Below are 16698 nucleotides of genomic sequence, written 5' to 3'. Positions count from 1 at the left end.
TGCTTTTGGAAGTCCCCGTGCTGGTTGCCTTGGCAACGCTTTCTCTTCTGTTCTCCCAATAGTCATTGTGTGTTTATTAATTCATCCTCTGCTGTTGTTGCCAATCAAATAGCTCAGACTTTAACGTCACCACATGAGGTCTACGATGAAGGTTTTAAGGAACTTTTTTGCAAGAACCCTTCTGATATCCAGTGGTATCGTAGGCCACAGAAGCTGAGGTCTAAAGACAAACGTTCTTATTTCATGTCCATTCTCTGTTTTAATTATTAAAGACAAACTTCCTTCATAACAAGAATCCTATTGATTTTTAAGTGATATTATGTCTGACTGAGCTCAGGGCAAATTAGTTCAGATATTCGACTGTCAATACACCATTCACCAGTGGTTCTCAACCTTTTTTCAGTGATGTACCCCCTGTGAAAATGTTTTTATTTCAAGTACCCCCTAATCAGAGCAAAGCATTTGTGGTTGAAAAAAAGAGATAAAGAAGTAAAATACAGCACTATGTCATCAGTTTCTGATTTATTAAATTGTATAACAGTGCAAAATATTGCTCATTTGTAGTGGTCTTTCTTGAACTATTTGGAAAAAAAGATATAAAAATAACTAAAAACTTGTTCAAAAATAAACAAGTGATTCAATTATAAATAAAGATTTCTGCACATAGAAGTAATCATCAACTTAAAGTGCCCTCTTTGGGGATTGTAATAGAGATCCATCTGGATTCATGAACTTAATTCTAAACATTTCTTCACAAAAAAATTAATCTTTAACATCAATATTTATGGAACATGTCCACAAAAAAATCTAGCTGTCAACACTGAATATTGCATTGTTGCATTTCTTTTCACAGTTCTTTTTGACAGACATTTTAGTGAGGGTCAAACCATCATGGCATGGGGGAAACTCTGGGTTTATGGTAATGAATGGAATAGCCTACTTGATTTGATGTTCAGTTTATGAACTTACATTCATATTTTGTTGAAGTATTATTCAATAAATATATTTATAAAGGATTTTTGAATTGTTGCTATTTTTGGAATATTTAAAAAAAATCTCACGTACCCCTTGGCATACCTTCAAGTACCCCCAGGGGTACGCGTACCCCCATTTGAGAACCACTGCCATTCACAATTTGCATACAATACTTACCAAGCAAACAATACATCACTTCACAAATGTTATTTATTTACGTTTATATATGTTTAGCATTTTGCCATTTTGAACACTCTCACTGACTCAAAACAGAAAATTGGTATAGTATAAGCCTTCGTCCACATAGAAACGTTGTTGTTTATATTAGCTACAGTATGTGTGTACTGGGGCAGCACGGTGGAACAGGGGTTAGTGTATCTGACTCACAATACGAAGGTCCTGAGTAGTCCTGAGTTCAAACCCGGGCTCGGGATCTTTCTGTGTGGAGTTTGCATGTTCTCCCCGTGACTGCCTGGGTTCCCTCCGGGTACTCCGGCTTCCTCCCACCTCCAAAGATATGCACCTGGGGATAGGTTGATTGGCAACACTAAATTGGCCCTAGTGTGTGAAAGTGAGTGTGAATGTTGTCAATCTGTGTTGGCCCTGCGATGAGGTGGCGACTTGTCAAGGGTGTACCCCGCCTTCCGCCCGATTGTAGCTGAGATAGGCTCCAGCGACCCCCCGTGACCCCAAAAGGGACAAGCGGTAGAAAATGGATGGATGGATGGATGCGTGTATTGTGTTCCAGAATACTGTGAGGTCTTAAATTATACCTCTTTTGTGTCATTGTACGTATGTATATGTACCCTAATGTAGGCATGTTGCCAGGTAGGCAGGTAGTAGAATAATGTAAACCCACTACACCGGTAGTTTTTAGCACTTCCATAGCGAGACTACTGACGGATATAAGTTAGAACTTTACACTACTTTATATTAGAAATGGCAACAGCGGAGGATGAATGTCCCATAACAAGAAGATAGAGAAAAAGAAGAATCTTACAGACCACGGCGTCGTCACAGACTACAATGGCGGACGCGCACACATTTTCAGAACTTATGCAGATCCCAAATACACATCAGCAGGTACCAGAATGTAAGAAAAGTTGGTTTTGCATAATTTTGCGAAACAAAATGCCAGATATGTCTTACCTTATACACACACCATAATAATATTCATATATTGAAGCACAGAACAATCCATCAAGCGGTGCGGCTTCATAGCTTACCAAAGTCGTACTTAAAATTTAGTTGGATTTTTGAGCGCTGTGTGTAATGTTCTATATTCTCAATGGAACATTTAAAGTTTTGGTGTTGTTTACTGGCGTCATCTTGCAGTCTCGCTTATGTGTGACTGCCATCTACTGGTCACACTTATCGTTACACCATGTACCAAATAAAATAGCTTCCAGGTGGGTAAGCACAACCAGAATTATTCCATACATTAGGCGCACCGGGTTATAAGGCGCACTGTTAAATTTTTGAGAAAATTAAAGGATTTTAAGTGCGTCTTATAGTCCAAAAAATACGGTATATGGGAAGATGGTCAGATAGATAGGTATGTAGGGAGGTACATAGATGGATAGGTTGGCAGGTGGCTAACTGGGTATGTAGCTAGGTATGTGGGTATATAAGTAGGTATACTGTAGATAAATGGATTGATAGATAGGTAAGTAGACGGGAAGGTGGTCAAATAAATAGGCATCAATCAATCAATCAATGTTTATTTATATAGCCCTAAATCACAAGTGTCTCAAAAGGGCTGCACAAGCCACAACAACATCCTCGGTTCAGAGCCTACATAAGGGCAAGGAAAAACTCACAACCCAGTGGGATGTCAATGTGAATGACTATGAGAAACCTTGGAGAGGACCGCAGATATGGGTGACCCCATGTAGGGTAATTGGGACTAAAATGGATAGGTCGTAAGGTCGATGGATAGGTATGTAGGTAGGTACACTATAAATAAATGGGTTGATAGATTATGTACTGTAAGTAAATGGGAAGGTGGTCAGAAAGGTATGCATGTAGCTGGATAAGTTAATTTGTCATAGGATGGATAGGTTGGCAGGGAGATGAAAGGGTATGTAGATTTGTATGCAGGCAAATATCTTGTAAATAGATGTTTTCATAGGTATGTAAGTAGATGGGAAGGTGGTCACATGGGTATGTAGGTAGATGGGTAGGTAGAATAGAACCAAACACTTTATTTCATCAGACATGAGGGCATGATGAAAATACAGGTGGGTAGTCTGTTAGGTGAAGTTAAAATACAAGACAAACAATAAATAACATGTTAGAAAAAAATATCAGTACGAACAGCAGTAAAAAAACAGCGAAAGCTATTGGGACAGATTCAATAGCCTAATGGCCCACGAGTAAAAACTGTTTTAAATTCTGTTTGTCCGGCTCTTTTGTGACTGAAATCTCTTCCATAATGGCAGCAGGTTAAATGGGTTATACTTGTATAGCGCTTTTCTACCTTCAAGGTACTCAAAGTGCTTTGACACTGTTTCCACATTCACACATTCACACACTGATGGCGGGGGCTGCCATGCAAGGCCCTAACCACGACCCATCAGGAGCAAGGTTGAAGTGTCTTGCTCAAGGACACAACAGACGTGACGAGGTTGGTAGAAGGTGGGGATTGAACCAGGAACCCTCAGGTTGCTGGCACAGCCACTCTCCCTACCGTGCCACGCCGTCCCCACGAACGAGTGCTGACCAGGGTGAGAGCGCTCTGCCAGGAGCGAGAGCGAGCAATGTCCTCTAGGGAGGGCAGAGGGCGAATGATAATCTTGTCTCGATAGATGGTATGTACAGGTAGGTAGGTAGGTAGATGAGCATGTTGGCTGATATTTAGGTGTATATGTGAAGTATTTGGTAGCTAGATAGGTATGTAGAGGTAAATAGTTAGATAGTTAGGTAGGTAAATAGGTAGTTCTGTGTTTCGACTTTGACATGTATAACCAACTGCTTCCTTGTTCTTTTCGGTGTGCGCGCTGCCGATTGCAGAAAAAAAGTGGTTTAAAAAGAAGCTCGCATTGGTGAATTAAAAACAATAATTATCATGGTACCAAAAGTGTCTTATAAGTGATGGAACTGTATTATTAAATGTACAAACTTACTTATAATCATAGTTATAATGATAAATGTGATAACATTTTGAGAGGTGTGCTTGAGGAGCAGTCCTTGGCTTATTATTGTTTTCTGTCTCTGTGGAATGATGCAAGCTGGACTGTGTTCTCGCCGGCCCTTCAGCCGGGGGCACATGGCTCTGAGCCCGGAGAGGTCAGCAGGGTCAGTCTCTGCCCGCCGCTCTGACACCGAGCACCGGCTTGTTTACAGGTTTTACTGTCGCAACGACTCAGCCTCTCATGGGCGCGCACTCCGCCACATTTAAACACACTATTCTGCAGCGATATAGTAGGTTGCTATGGCAACAGTATGCCCTGCCTGTATGCACACCTTTCCTCTCCAATGTATGCACATACTGCTGGGAAACATGTTGTGTGTGTACATATTAATTATGGCTGCAGTAACGTGAACATTGATTTACTCCCCAGCATTTGTCTGAGCTGCTGGCGGCCGTGCGTCTGCCCTTCATCCACCCGTCCTACCTTCTCAACGTGGTGGACAATGAGGAGCTCATCAAGTCGTCCGAGGCGTGCAGAGACCTTGTCAACGAAGCCAAGCGCTACCACATGCTGCCTCACGCTCGCCAGGAGATGCCGACCCCCAGGACCAGACCCAGACTCTCTGCAGGTGACACACATCTGCACACATTTTTATTTTTTTATTTTTTTAGAAAGTCTCTGACTATACAAATTACTTTCGCTTTCATATATCCAGCCATACCTACCTACCTACCCGGCTATCTCTACCCATCTATGTCCATACTTGTATGCATAACCATCTCCCAACATACATATCTGCCAACCTATAATATAATACCTTTCTATATACCCATCTAACTACCTATCTATTTACTTACTCTTCTACCCACATACCTACCCACCTATGTAACTAACTAGATGTCTCCCTAAACGTTTATTGTATACACGTACATACCAATCTTCCTACCTAGCAACATACAGGACCTACATTCCCTACCTGCCGACAGACCCATCTAACTACCAATGTACGTACATATATCTACATACCTCACCTTGACCGTCAACCTACCTAAATACCCACTCACATTCCCATTTGCTTATCAGCCTACATACTTACCTACATACCTATCTACTACATACCCAGCTACTTACTTACCAAGCTACCTACATGACTGACTACCTACTGTACCTGCCAACATACCTATCTACTTATTTACCAACTACATACCTATCAACACACCCATCTACCCATCATGCTAGCTAATACCTTGCAAAATGCCTACCTACTGTACATCCACCGCTACCTCCCTACCATTTACCTCCATACTGTACCCACCTATCTACCCACAAACTTATAGCTACAGGACATGCATACATAGCTACATATGCCTCTACCTACCTGTTTACTTACAGACCCCTCTACCTCTACACCTGTCGACTTACCTACGCACGTGTATGCCTACCCATCGACTTACATACCCACTTTTGCCTATAATAGTAAACACTGTTGTAGTTCAAGACACACAAGTTTGTGTAACAAAGTCCACCTAAAAGCTATGTGGGACTCATCCTACACACACACACACACACACACACAACTGCATGTCCTTGCTGCCAATGAAGTGTTTTCACACACACCGACACACTTCAGCGCTCGGCTGTACAAACAATCGTTTTGTGCGTCACGCTGCGGCGACTTCAGCCTCCGTTTGCTTTAACGGCTAATGAGTAAACAAGAGGGGAGTCGCTTGGTATTTCCGTTTAATTGTCCGTAATGACGTCGTTTGAGGCATCTTAAGGGCTTTGGCAGCATCGCGTGCTTGCGGGCCCGCCACATAATGTTTGTTTGCTTGTGGCTGTGTACGTCACAACCACATAATAGCACATAAACGCCGCTGGGGAGGAGTGCATGCATGTTGCATTACACGCCACCTGCTAAGTGTGTGTGTGATCTTGCCTTTATAGCTTTGTGTGGCACCTGATGTCATACATTTCGGGCTGTCAACTAGACCTCAACAACTAATTGAATTTGATTTCGATTATGGCTTCTCTAAGATCATAAAAATGCTATAATCGAAAAAACCAATTAATTTCCACGCAATGTGCATGCAAAATCCTGAGGTTGTGACGGTGAAACAGATGAGTGAGCGTTTTAGTAAAGAAAAGACCACGTCTACTAAAAGTTTGAGATCTCACCATGGTTGTTACATGTTGTCTTTTTTTTTACAAAATGTTTTATCAGTTCAACAAAATATTTCACAATAATACAATAACAATACAATTCGAATTTCAAACCAGCAACATTCAGAATAGCAATCAACAGAGTAATTGAGAGGACATACAAACATGACACGAAACAATCCAAAGTAGTCAAACTAAAATATATAATATCAACAGTAGTATCAATATTAATAAGAATTCCAACATAACAGTAAATAAAAATCCCTTATTTACATTGTCATGTATAAAAAAAATACAAAAAAGGAAGAACAGTGGCTTACATTTGTATCAAATCTTATAAACCTGACAACACATTGTGTCCAATATTTACCACAAGGATAAAAATAAGTCATATTTAGGTTCATTTAGAAGTTAAAAATAATTTTAATAATGGATCCCATATTCCAATATCTATCCATCCATCCATTTTCTACCGCTTATCCCTTTCGGGGTCGCGGGGGTGCTGGAGCCTATCTCAGCTGCATTCGGGCGGTAGGCGGGATACACCCTGGACAAGTCGCCATCTCATCGCAGGGCCAACACAGATAGACAGACAACATTCACACTCACAATATATGACTCATTATTATCCAAACTAAATGCAGTTTTTTCTACTGATATCATCTCCATAGCTTGTGTGTACCAGTCAGTATGAGTTGGACTATCAACATCTATTAATTTTTTTAACATTACTGTTTTTGTTTTGATGCATATTGAAAGAAATGCATTTTTATTCCCTAATGACACGTTACTAAATTGATGCAGCTCACCAAGAATACAAGTTTGCAGTGTCATTGGGATGTTTATATTCAGGAATGTGATTGCTTCTTTTGTTGTTTTCAACCATAACTCTTTTACTCTGGGACATTCCCACAATAAATGAACAAGGGTTCCCTCAGCTGCCTGACACTTCATGCATAACTTGCTATCTTCTGCACAAGCTGAGAGGATGTAAAATACAATCTATTCGTGATCTTAAATTGCCCAAGCTTATTTTCAATGCTTCTAAAGGGCTTATTGGTATTTTTCCAAATATCATTCCATGATATATCTCTTTCTAAAATGTTTAAGTCGATCATCCATTTCCGAACACATGCATCATTAGCATTCCTCGTATGATGTTCATTTATTATTCCATAAAATATATATGTTTTTTTTTAAAAATTGTATCCTGATTAAAAAGTGTATCGTCCCGTTAATAGCCATTAAAAGTCATACTTTCAGAGGATATGCATTTCTTTGCAGTGTTTAAAAAAATATACAATTTAAAAAATGATTTCTGGGTATATTATATTGATCAACTAATTCATTGAACGGTTTAAAGGAGTTTACATGAGTAATATGATGAGGTTTAGTGATACCTCTATCTTTCCATGTGGTCCATTTGACCACATTTTTGTTAATAATGATATTAGGATTGTACCAAAGAGGTTGATTCACAGATGTAATTGGGTTGATTCCAAGTATTTTCTGACACAGCTTTAGAATGCTGAAAGTGACTTCTATTGGGCATTGCTTCAATTCATTAGGTTTTTTTTAATGTAATATAGACTCCACACACCAATGTCCAAATTCATTAACATTTTATTTGACACAGCTCTCGTATGCCTGATCAATAATCACTAAACTCAACGAGAAAATTGAGGCCATATGATTACCGCGTTTACGTGCGTAACTGCGGACAGAATCACAGAATTGGCTAAAAAAACAGAACCCGATTAGCATGCGAATTGACATAAATGTGAGTGAAATACTCATTGTGGGAAGAAGGAACATTTCTTTGGGAAAATGATCTGTCCCGGACACTTATTCACCCCCAAAACACAATTTAAAATAAACAACGTCGAGACGGTCACTTGAAACAGTGATTAAACTCTGAAGCCACAACTCGTAAGAACAATTCATACATCAGCAACACATTTTATCTGCTTGTGTTGTTGTGAACGACATCATCGATGTAAGATCAACTTACAAACACGACAGCAGTCGCAACCTGAGAGGCTTTCTCTCTTTTTTTTTTAACAGCTTCAAGTTGTCTCCAAACTTGTCACGCTCAGAACAGCCCCACCCCCCCAACCCCCCACCCCCACCTCCCTTTCACAATAACAGCACTGTGCGCAACATCCAGTCTGACTGTACTAACAAAATAAAGGTTTCAACAAAGTACTTTACACAACCATACAGCAATGTGCTAAAAGGAGAACTGCATCATGACTTTTGCTCTTTCGTTCCAACAACATCACTGATTATTACTCACTGCAGACTTCATGAGAGACAACAAACATAATAAAACATCACTTACTGTACAATGTCTGCTCTCACTAGGATGCCAACTGCTAGGATGTTGGTACATTCCCGTTTACATGAATGACTCATAATCCTCGCAAAGAAAAAAAGGGGTATAACCAAGCGTCTTGTCGGGTCTTTTTCGCCATGTTTTGGCTGTCAAATTTTTCGGATTATGTATTCATTCTTTTACTATAAAAGTGAGAGGCATGATTTATGATCTGGAATAAGCTCTCACAAGCACCGAGGCGAGGAAGCAGCTCACCAGCTGATGATGTCAATACAGCAGCATAAGGTAGTTAGCTCTCTGTGAACACGGCGCCGCTAAAAATAAGTCCTTAACGGTATCGCTATTACTTGGTTAATATTTGGGTCACAAATGTAAATTGTATATATTGCTAGTGTTATTTTGGTTTATTACTTATTCTATTATTAATTGTATACTTGTTGTTTATTCTGTACTGTTCTTAGGGTCATTTATATTTGATTTTTCAATGTGTATTTTTATTTCTGTTTTAAATATTTTTTAGTCTGTCCTTTGCCTCTATTTCTTTGTGGTGTACAGCCCTTTGTTTTTCAACTGTGCTTGTTTTTAAAGGGCTTTATAAATAATGTTGGTATGGTATGGTATGGTATGGTATTCGTTACTAATTTATATCCATCGGTTTTTTTTTAAATTATATTTAAAGTTGAGTTTTGGTGGTGAAGTAAATACTAATAGTTTTTAAATCAATTAATAATCTTGTTATTAATCTTGATGTCAATATCGCTCAAAAATCTTTTTTATTATTTTTGCCATAATTGTCCAGCACTACTGAAAAATGCTAGAATGAGCTTCCTCAAATGAATGTGTGTGTATCAGTTGTGAAGGGGGTTTTTGTGTGCTTATTTGGGCGCCACACAGTAGAGAGCGCTCTCCTGTTTTCTGCATGGACTTTTTGTGCAAAAGACGGGTGAGTAATTTGAGATAAAGACTGGACAGAGAGCGTGAGGTGAAAATGTATTAGAATGATGGGAAATGGAAGTTTGGGGAAAGGGCAGATTCTGTAGTCAGTCATTGTGTGTGTGTGTGTGTGTGTGTGTGTGTGTGTGTGTGTGTGTGTGTGTGTGTGTGTGTGTGTGTGTGTGTGTGTGTGTGTGTGTGTGTGTGTGTGTGTGTGTGTGTGTGTGTGTGTGTGTGTGTGTGTGTGTGTGTGTGTGTGTGTGTGTGTGTGTGTGTGCGCGTGCGTTTAAAAATGCAGCTAAGCAGGTGGAGCGCCACCTGAGCTCTGTTGATAAGACTGTCAAGCGTAAAAGAAAAGAGAACTGCCTTCCATGAAGCACTTCTTGCTGAGCAAAGTCAATCTGTGGACTGTGAGCGTCTGTTTGTGTGCTTGTGTGGCGTGTGTGCGTGTGTGTGTGTGTGTGTGTGTGTGTGTGTGTGTGTGTGTGTGTGTGTGTGTGTGTGTGTGTGTGTGTGTGTGTGTGTGTGTGTGTGTGTGTGTGTGTGTGTGTGTGTGTGTGTGTGTGTGTGTGTGTGCGTGTGAGGCGGAAATATTGTTTTTGTACTTTTTCATACATCTGCAGAAAATCTTGTTATGATTATGAATTTAAATTGCCTATTTTTGTTGCCAAGTGTTTTAATCAAAATTGTTTCACATGCACACATTTTAATCCGTAACCCAGACTCATATTTTGTTGTATTTAATGCAGACTTTTTCCAATAATGAGCACGTCTTTGAGACACACACTCTGTCTGTGACAGGCGTGGACAAACACAGCTCATTAGCATCAAAGCTACCGACACTAGTGCTTATTAAAAGCATTTTTTAAATTCCAGCATCCTGAGGAGATTGTGGATAACTTACCTTCAATACACGCTTTTCAAAGATGCTGTATAATAGGGGTGTCAAACCTACGGTCCGAGGGCCGGATCAGGCCCGTGAACAGGTTTTATCCGGCCCGCGGGATGAGTTTGCTAAGTATAAAAATGTACCTGAAATTTTTGAATGAAAGAAACTGCTGTTCTAAATGTGTCCACAGGATGTCGCAATAGCAATTCTTTGTAGATAATGCTACATATGTACAAAATAAACCACATGATGTTAGTACTACATAAATAGCATACTGTAATTTGATTTTGATAAATATATTTTTTTTATCTTGATAGATTGAAAATTAACACCAATGAGTTGACGGATGAACATTATCACATCATTTATTCCGAAAATATAAATAACGACAAATAAAGTATATATACTATTAACCGCAACAGGTAATTGTAAAAAAAAACAACAACATTATGATTTGCAAAATTTCAGAATGTGCTTGTTCTATTTTTAAACAAAGAAAACAATATGAAGTTGTCTTTATTTTTATCATGCCGAGATTTTACCAGTCCGGCCCAATTGGGAGCAGATTGTTCTCCATATTTTCTCGATATTTTTCTCCATATCCCCCGATCTAAAATGAGTTTGACACCTCTGCTGTGTAATGAGAAACTGGAAATATCCATCCATCCATCCATCTTCTTCCGCTTATCCGAGGTCGGGTCGCGGGGGCAGCAGCCTAAGCAGGGAAGCCCAGACTTCCCTCTCCCCAGCCACTTCGTCCAGCTCCTCCCGGGGGATCCCGAGGCGTTCCCAGGCCAGCCGGGAGACATAGTCTTCCCAACGTGTCCTGGGTCTTCCCTGTGGCCTCCTACCGGTCGGACGTGCCCTAAACACCTCCCTAGGGAGGCGTTCGGGTGGCATCCTGACCAGATGCCCGAAACAACTCATCTGGCTCCTCTGGATGTGGAGGAGCAGCGGCTTTACTTTGAGCTCCCCCCAGATGACAGAGCTTCTCACCCTATCTCTAAGGGAGAGCCCCGCCACCCGGCGGAGGAAACTCATTTCGGCCGCTTGTACCCGTGATCTTGTCCTTTCGGTCATAACCCAAAGCTCATGACTATAGGTGAGGATGGGAACGTAAATCGACCGGTAAATTGAGAGCTTTGCCTTCCGGCTCAGCTCCTTCTTCACCACAACAGATCGATACAGCGTCCGCATTACTGAAGACGCCGCACCGATCCGCCTGTCGATCTCACGATCCACTCTTCCCTCACTCGTGAACAAGACTCCGAGGTACTTCAACTATATGTGACATCATATTGTAATTGTATGCATGTTCGAAATAAACTTACACCATAACCTCCCAACACTTAAAATACAAAAAAAAATAAGGTTATGTAATCAAATACGGTCCAATAAAAGGACAATTTCTGTAACTGCAAGTCCACTATTTAGACAAGAGGCTCTTCTGCATCCATTTAGCATTTTTGGAGCATTTGAATGCTCTGCTCATTTTCCTTTTTGGATTTTAATCAAGTGCTCCAAGTGTCTATTCAGCATAGAAATGAGCTGCTTGCACAATGCATGACTCAGATTACATGTAATTTATTTTTTACTATTTCTGAAACAAACAGGAGTAAAAATTGTGATTTCGGGGACTGGTTGGAATCAAGTGACGAGTGTTGTCATGACTCCACTGTTTTGCCCGCTCCATCCATTAGCCGTTAATTGTTTAATTAGCTCGTGGATGTGCATGTGATTAGCTGTCATTAGTGTCTGCAGGAGATCATGAGGAGGAAGCAGCTGCTGATTCTAGAAGTTGTTGTCAACATTCTCCATGGCTGGCCTATAGCTTTAATGCTAACACAATAACAACATACAGTGGTAAAGATGGTTAATTTTCTTCCATGCAGTTGCTCTCAACTCAGCCAAGCAGCATCGGATCTCAGCACAAACACTGCACCTTATAACGGCAGCAGAAAATATCCTAACAGCCTTCAACGGACGCCACCCACCACTGTTGGCCGCCGCCCAATTAACACTTGTTCAACCTTGCTTTTATGTTCTTCGTCCGTGATGTCAGGTTTAATTGAACTTGCTGTGTGCGTCGCACATTTAAGCTGTCGTCAGCCAAGAAAGACAAAGGCACCTTAACGTCAGGACTTTGGTTGATCCTAGTCCAGCTCAGACTAATTATGGTTAGTAGTTTCTGGGAGTCAAGGTGGCGTGAGATGACTTGTGTTGGGATTCCTTATCATGATGCAAAAACATTAGTCTTTGCCTCTGTTTGCTTCAGTGTTAACAAAAACACGTACGGTAGCTTAAATGTTGACTCAATTGTCTTCAAAGATTAGGGAAACATGTAAGTTAGGTATGTTGAAGACTACAAAGACTCTAGGTTGTCTTCAAAGATTTTGTATTATTTCGATTGTTGAAAACTAAATTGTCTTTCCTGTTTACAAAAACCTATGTCAGCTTAATTAAAGACTCAAAATAGTTTTTATTGTGTCCAGAAAATGCATATTTGGTCCCTTTAAAACAGTGGTCCCCAACCTTTTTGTAGCTGCGGACCGGTCAACGCTTGAAAATTAGTCCCACGGACCGGGGGGGTTTTTTATTTTTATTTTTTATTTTTTTCATAAAGAAATACAATCATGTGTGCTTATGGACTGTATCCCTGCAGACTGTATTGATCTATATTGATATATAATGTATATATTTTGTTTTTTATGTTGATTTAATACATTTTAAAAAATTAAAAAAAAATTGTTTTGTTTTTTTTATTTCTTGTGCGGCCCGGTACCGGGCCACGGCCCGGTGGTTGGGGACCACTGCTGTAAAACACTAATAAACATACGTTGGGTTCATTGTATTTTCTCTTTCCAAGATTTTCAAACACGTTCTTTAACTTCAACTCACAACAACTTGAACTCACTTCAAGTTACAAAACAAACACATAATGTTTGTTGAAAACACAAAATTATATTCAATTTTGTAACAAAAACAACCATGTGTTACCTCCTTCCCTGGATCCTCTACAGTTTGCATATCAGCCCCATGTAGGAGTGGATGATGCTGTGGTCAGTGGTGTAGGTGCTCCACAGGGGACCGTCCTGTCTCCTTTCCTGTTCACCCTGTACACCTCAGACTTCCAGTACAGTTCCAGGTCCTGTCATCTGCAGAAATACTCTGACAACTCTGCTGTGGTCGGGTGTATCAGAGAGGGACAGGAATTGGAGTACAGAACACTGATCGCTGACTTTGTGGAGTGGTCTCAGGCGAACCATCTGGTCCTTAATGTGGACAAGACCAAGGAGCTGGTCATCGACTTCAGTATGGTATTTTTATTTTTTTGTCATAAAGAAATACAATCATGTGTGCTAACTGTATCCCTGCAGACTGTATTGCTCTATATTGATATATAATGTAGGAACCAGAAATATTAATAACAGAAAGAAACAACCCTTTTGTGTGAATGAGTGTAAATGGGGGAGGGAGGTTTTTTGGGTTGGTGCACTAATCTTGTGTTTTTTATGTTGATTTAATAAAAAAATTAAAAAAATAAATAAAACATTTTTATTTTTTATTTTTTTAAATTTCTTGTGCGGATTTCGATCCAGTGGCCCGGTACCGGGCCGCGGCCCGGTGGTTGGGGACCACTGCTCTAAATTATATTTGATGTTTACAAGAAATGTACAATAGGTTGATTTAAAATACCAAATTGTTAATATTTACAAAACTAATATATTTTTTAAATGGTTTTGTTCTATAATATAAATTTTCTTGGTTGTTTAAAAAAAATATAGCTTTTGCGTGCAGTTTTATCAGAACCAGTACATACCATTTCGTTTAATCGAATACACTAAATTGTCTGATTGTTTTAAGAAAACTTACTTCAGGTTGATTGAGAACATGATGACAGTTTCTCCGATACAAAAACCACATACGTTAGCTATAGCAAAGAGTAATTTTTATTGTTTACAAAAACGTACATTACTTATTTTTTATGATTCTCTGATGGCTGGAGACTGTTTCCAGTGTGTAAAAAAGTGTACGTTAGTGTCACCAAATTTTTACAAAAACACGTACATTAACCAAGTTTTCAAACCAGAACGCTACGTTTGTTAACGAAGATGTTATGTACCTTGTTGATTAGCGGTTGAGTGTATCTACCGGTCAGTCCTGTGATTGACAGGTGACTAGTGCCTGATGTAATTCCGCCTCTCGTCCATAAGTCGGGTTGGATAAGCGCCGTAGAAAAAAGATGGATCACAACAGTCGTATTTGTTTTGGTCCAACAGTAGGACATTCTTAGTGGGGGTTTGTGATGTCTTATCGACCAAATCTTCAACGACGGCCCTTATAAATGTGACTCGGATATGGTAAATCCGGTACTGCCGGGCGGCTTAGGTGGGCCGCATGGGGAATGGTGACCCGCCGGCCCTGATGCAAAGCCACTGCAAAGCTGCTGCTGCTGCTGGTTGCTAGGCATAATACAGCAGGTTTAACTATAACTGCCATTAAAAAAACATGAAGTCTAAACAAAGGGTTACAATAACAAGACTACCATGGAACCTCGGTTTGGTAGCATCCAAAAAGTGGGTCTTATGAAAACTGAGGTACCCCTGTGTAAGGATCGTGCAAGCTCATTTATTTACAGTACTCATTTCAGACTTGGATCACTGCTCTGTACCAAATACAAATATGCCGAAGGAAATAGCACCATTTCCTGGATCTGATTGGTCACTGGATCCTCTGCCCCTAATGCAGTTCTTCTCAAAAACGGGGGCACATGTGACTTCGGGTAACATACTTTTTTTGCCGTACCAGAATATAATGAAGCGTATGTAGCGCTTTGCTTCACTGTAACCACGGTGAGAGACGAGGAAAGGCCAGTGTGTTGTTTCTTTTAATGTTAATAAGTCTACAATGTTGTGCAGAGGTGTAGATGTAACAATTTTATAGAGAAATTCTACTATTTATAGTCACGGTGGCGAGTGGGGCGGAGCAAAATATTTTCTACTTCCCAGGGGGGTGTAACAAAAAAATACTTGAGAAGCACTGCCCTAATGCAAAGTTGCTACTGATGACAGATTTTTGGGAGCAAACAATTCTTGATCAATTTACAAACACATATCATGTAAAACATTTGTCTGTCTATTCACATACACATCACGCAAACAAGTGTCTGTCTATTCCAGGGGTGTCAAATGTAGAGCCCTAACAGGTTTTAACCGGCCCGTGAGATAAGTTGGCTAAGGATAAAAAATGAGCCAACATTTTTGAATGAAAGAAACTGCTGTTCTAAATGTGTCCATTAGATGTTGCAATAGCAATTCTTTGTCTCTTTGTAGATGATGCTACATATGTAAACAAATACATAAACCACATGATGTTAGTGCACCAGTCGAGGAAAATGATCAAACTACATAAATAACATACTGTAATTTGATTTTGATATTATTTTTTCATCTTGATAGATTGAAAATTAACACCAATGAATTGACGGATGAACATTTTCACATAATTTATTCAGAAAGTATAAAATAATGACAAATAAAGATAGAATACAATTAACCGCAACATGTAAGTGTAAAAAAAACAACAACAACAACATTATGATTTGTACATTTTCAGAATGTGCTTGTTCTATTTTTAAACAAAAAAAATACATTCTGAAGTTGTCTTTATAAAAATAAAAAAAAACCCAGAAGAGGTCAAGACTCCCCAAAGTGTGTCAACTTTAAAGTCGTCAGGAAGAAAAACAGCAGCTTGTCAAAAATCTTCACCCCGCCCTCGTCTCCTTTTGCTGCTTACAGCAAACTTCCATCCAACCCCTTGCATGAGTGGCGGCGGCCCCCGCGAGGCTTCACCCGCACCGCTCATGTGCTCCTGAGCGTGAACCCAAACCACCCCCGCCCCTTCCCTTCCGCGTTCTGTTGTGTTCTGACAGGCCCGTGTTGAGTTATGTTAGCCTAGTAGCGTGTTGGTTGCTCGGGGGTGGGGTCGGGGGGGATTCAGAACGCCAGATGTGGACTCCCGCTGACATGTGCGACCGGGCGGAAAGTGCCCAGAGTATCCGTGCGCGCTCACGTGTACTACATGTGGACCACCGGCCTTCTTGTTCATTAAATGCACTTTTTTTCTTAACGTGCAAAGCAGAACATTTAGTTTAAAATAGGGCTGTCAAGTGATTCATTTTTTAATCACATTAATCACATTTTTGCCGCATAAGTACAATTTGCTGAAAAAAATACCCCAAATGTTTGTGTACAAATGCTATTTAGTAGTCA

The 16698-nt window shown here is 40.1% G+C and overlaps 1 protein-coding gene across 4 annotated transcripts in view; it reads left to right on the top strand.

Moving 5' to 3' along the window:
• The window catches only part of LOC133648655 (kelch-like protein 29), a 575830-nt gene that overhangs the window by 493178 nt on the left and 65954 nt on the right, over positions 1 to 16698 (top strand). For all 4 annotated transcript variants that reach the window (XM_062044945.1, XM_062044946.1, XM_062044947.1 and 1 more), the window contains one exon: positions 4539 to 4737. In XM_062044945.1, coding sequence (XP_061900929.1) covers positions 4539 to 4737 — 199 coding nt within the window. The remainder of the gene's footprint in view (positions 1 to 4538; positions 4738 to 16698) is intronic.

The sequence above is a fragment of the Entelurus aequoreus genome, linkage group LG04, assembly GCF_033978785.1.
Source record: "Entelurus aequoreus isolate RoL-2023_Sb linkage group LG04, RoL_Eaeq_v1.1, whole genome shotgun sequence".
Classification (NCBI taxonomy): Eukaryota; Metazoa; Chordata; class Actinopteri; order Syngnathiformes; family Syngnathidae; genus Entelurus; species Entelurus aequoreus.
Note: the sequence above shows the minus strand (reverse complement) of the source record. Positions and strands in the feature narration are given on the sequence as shown.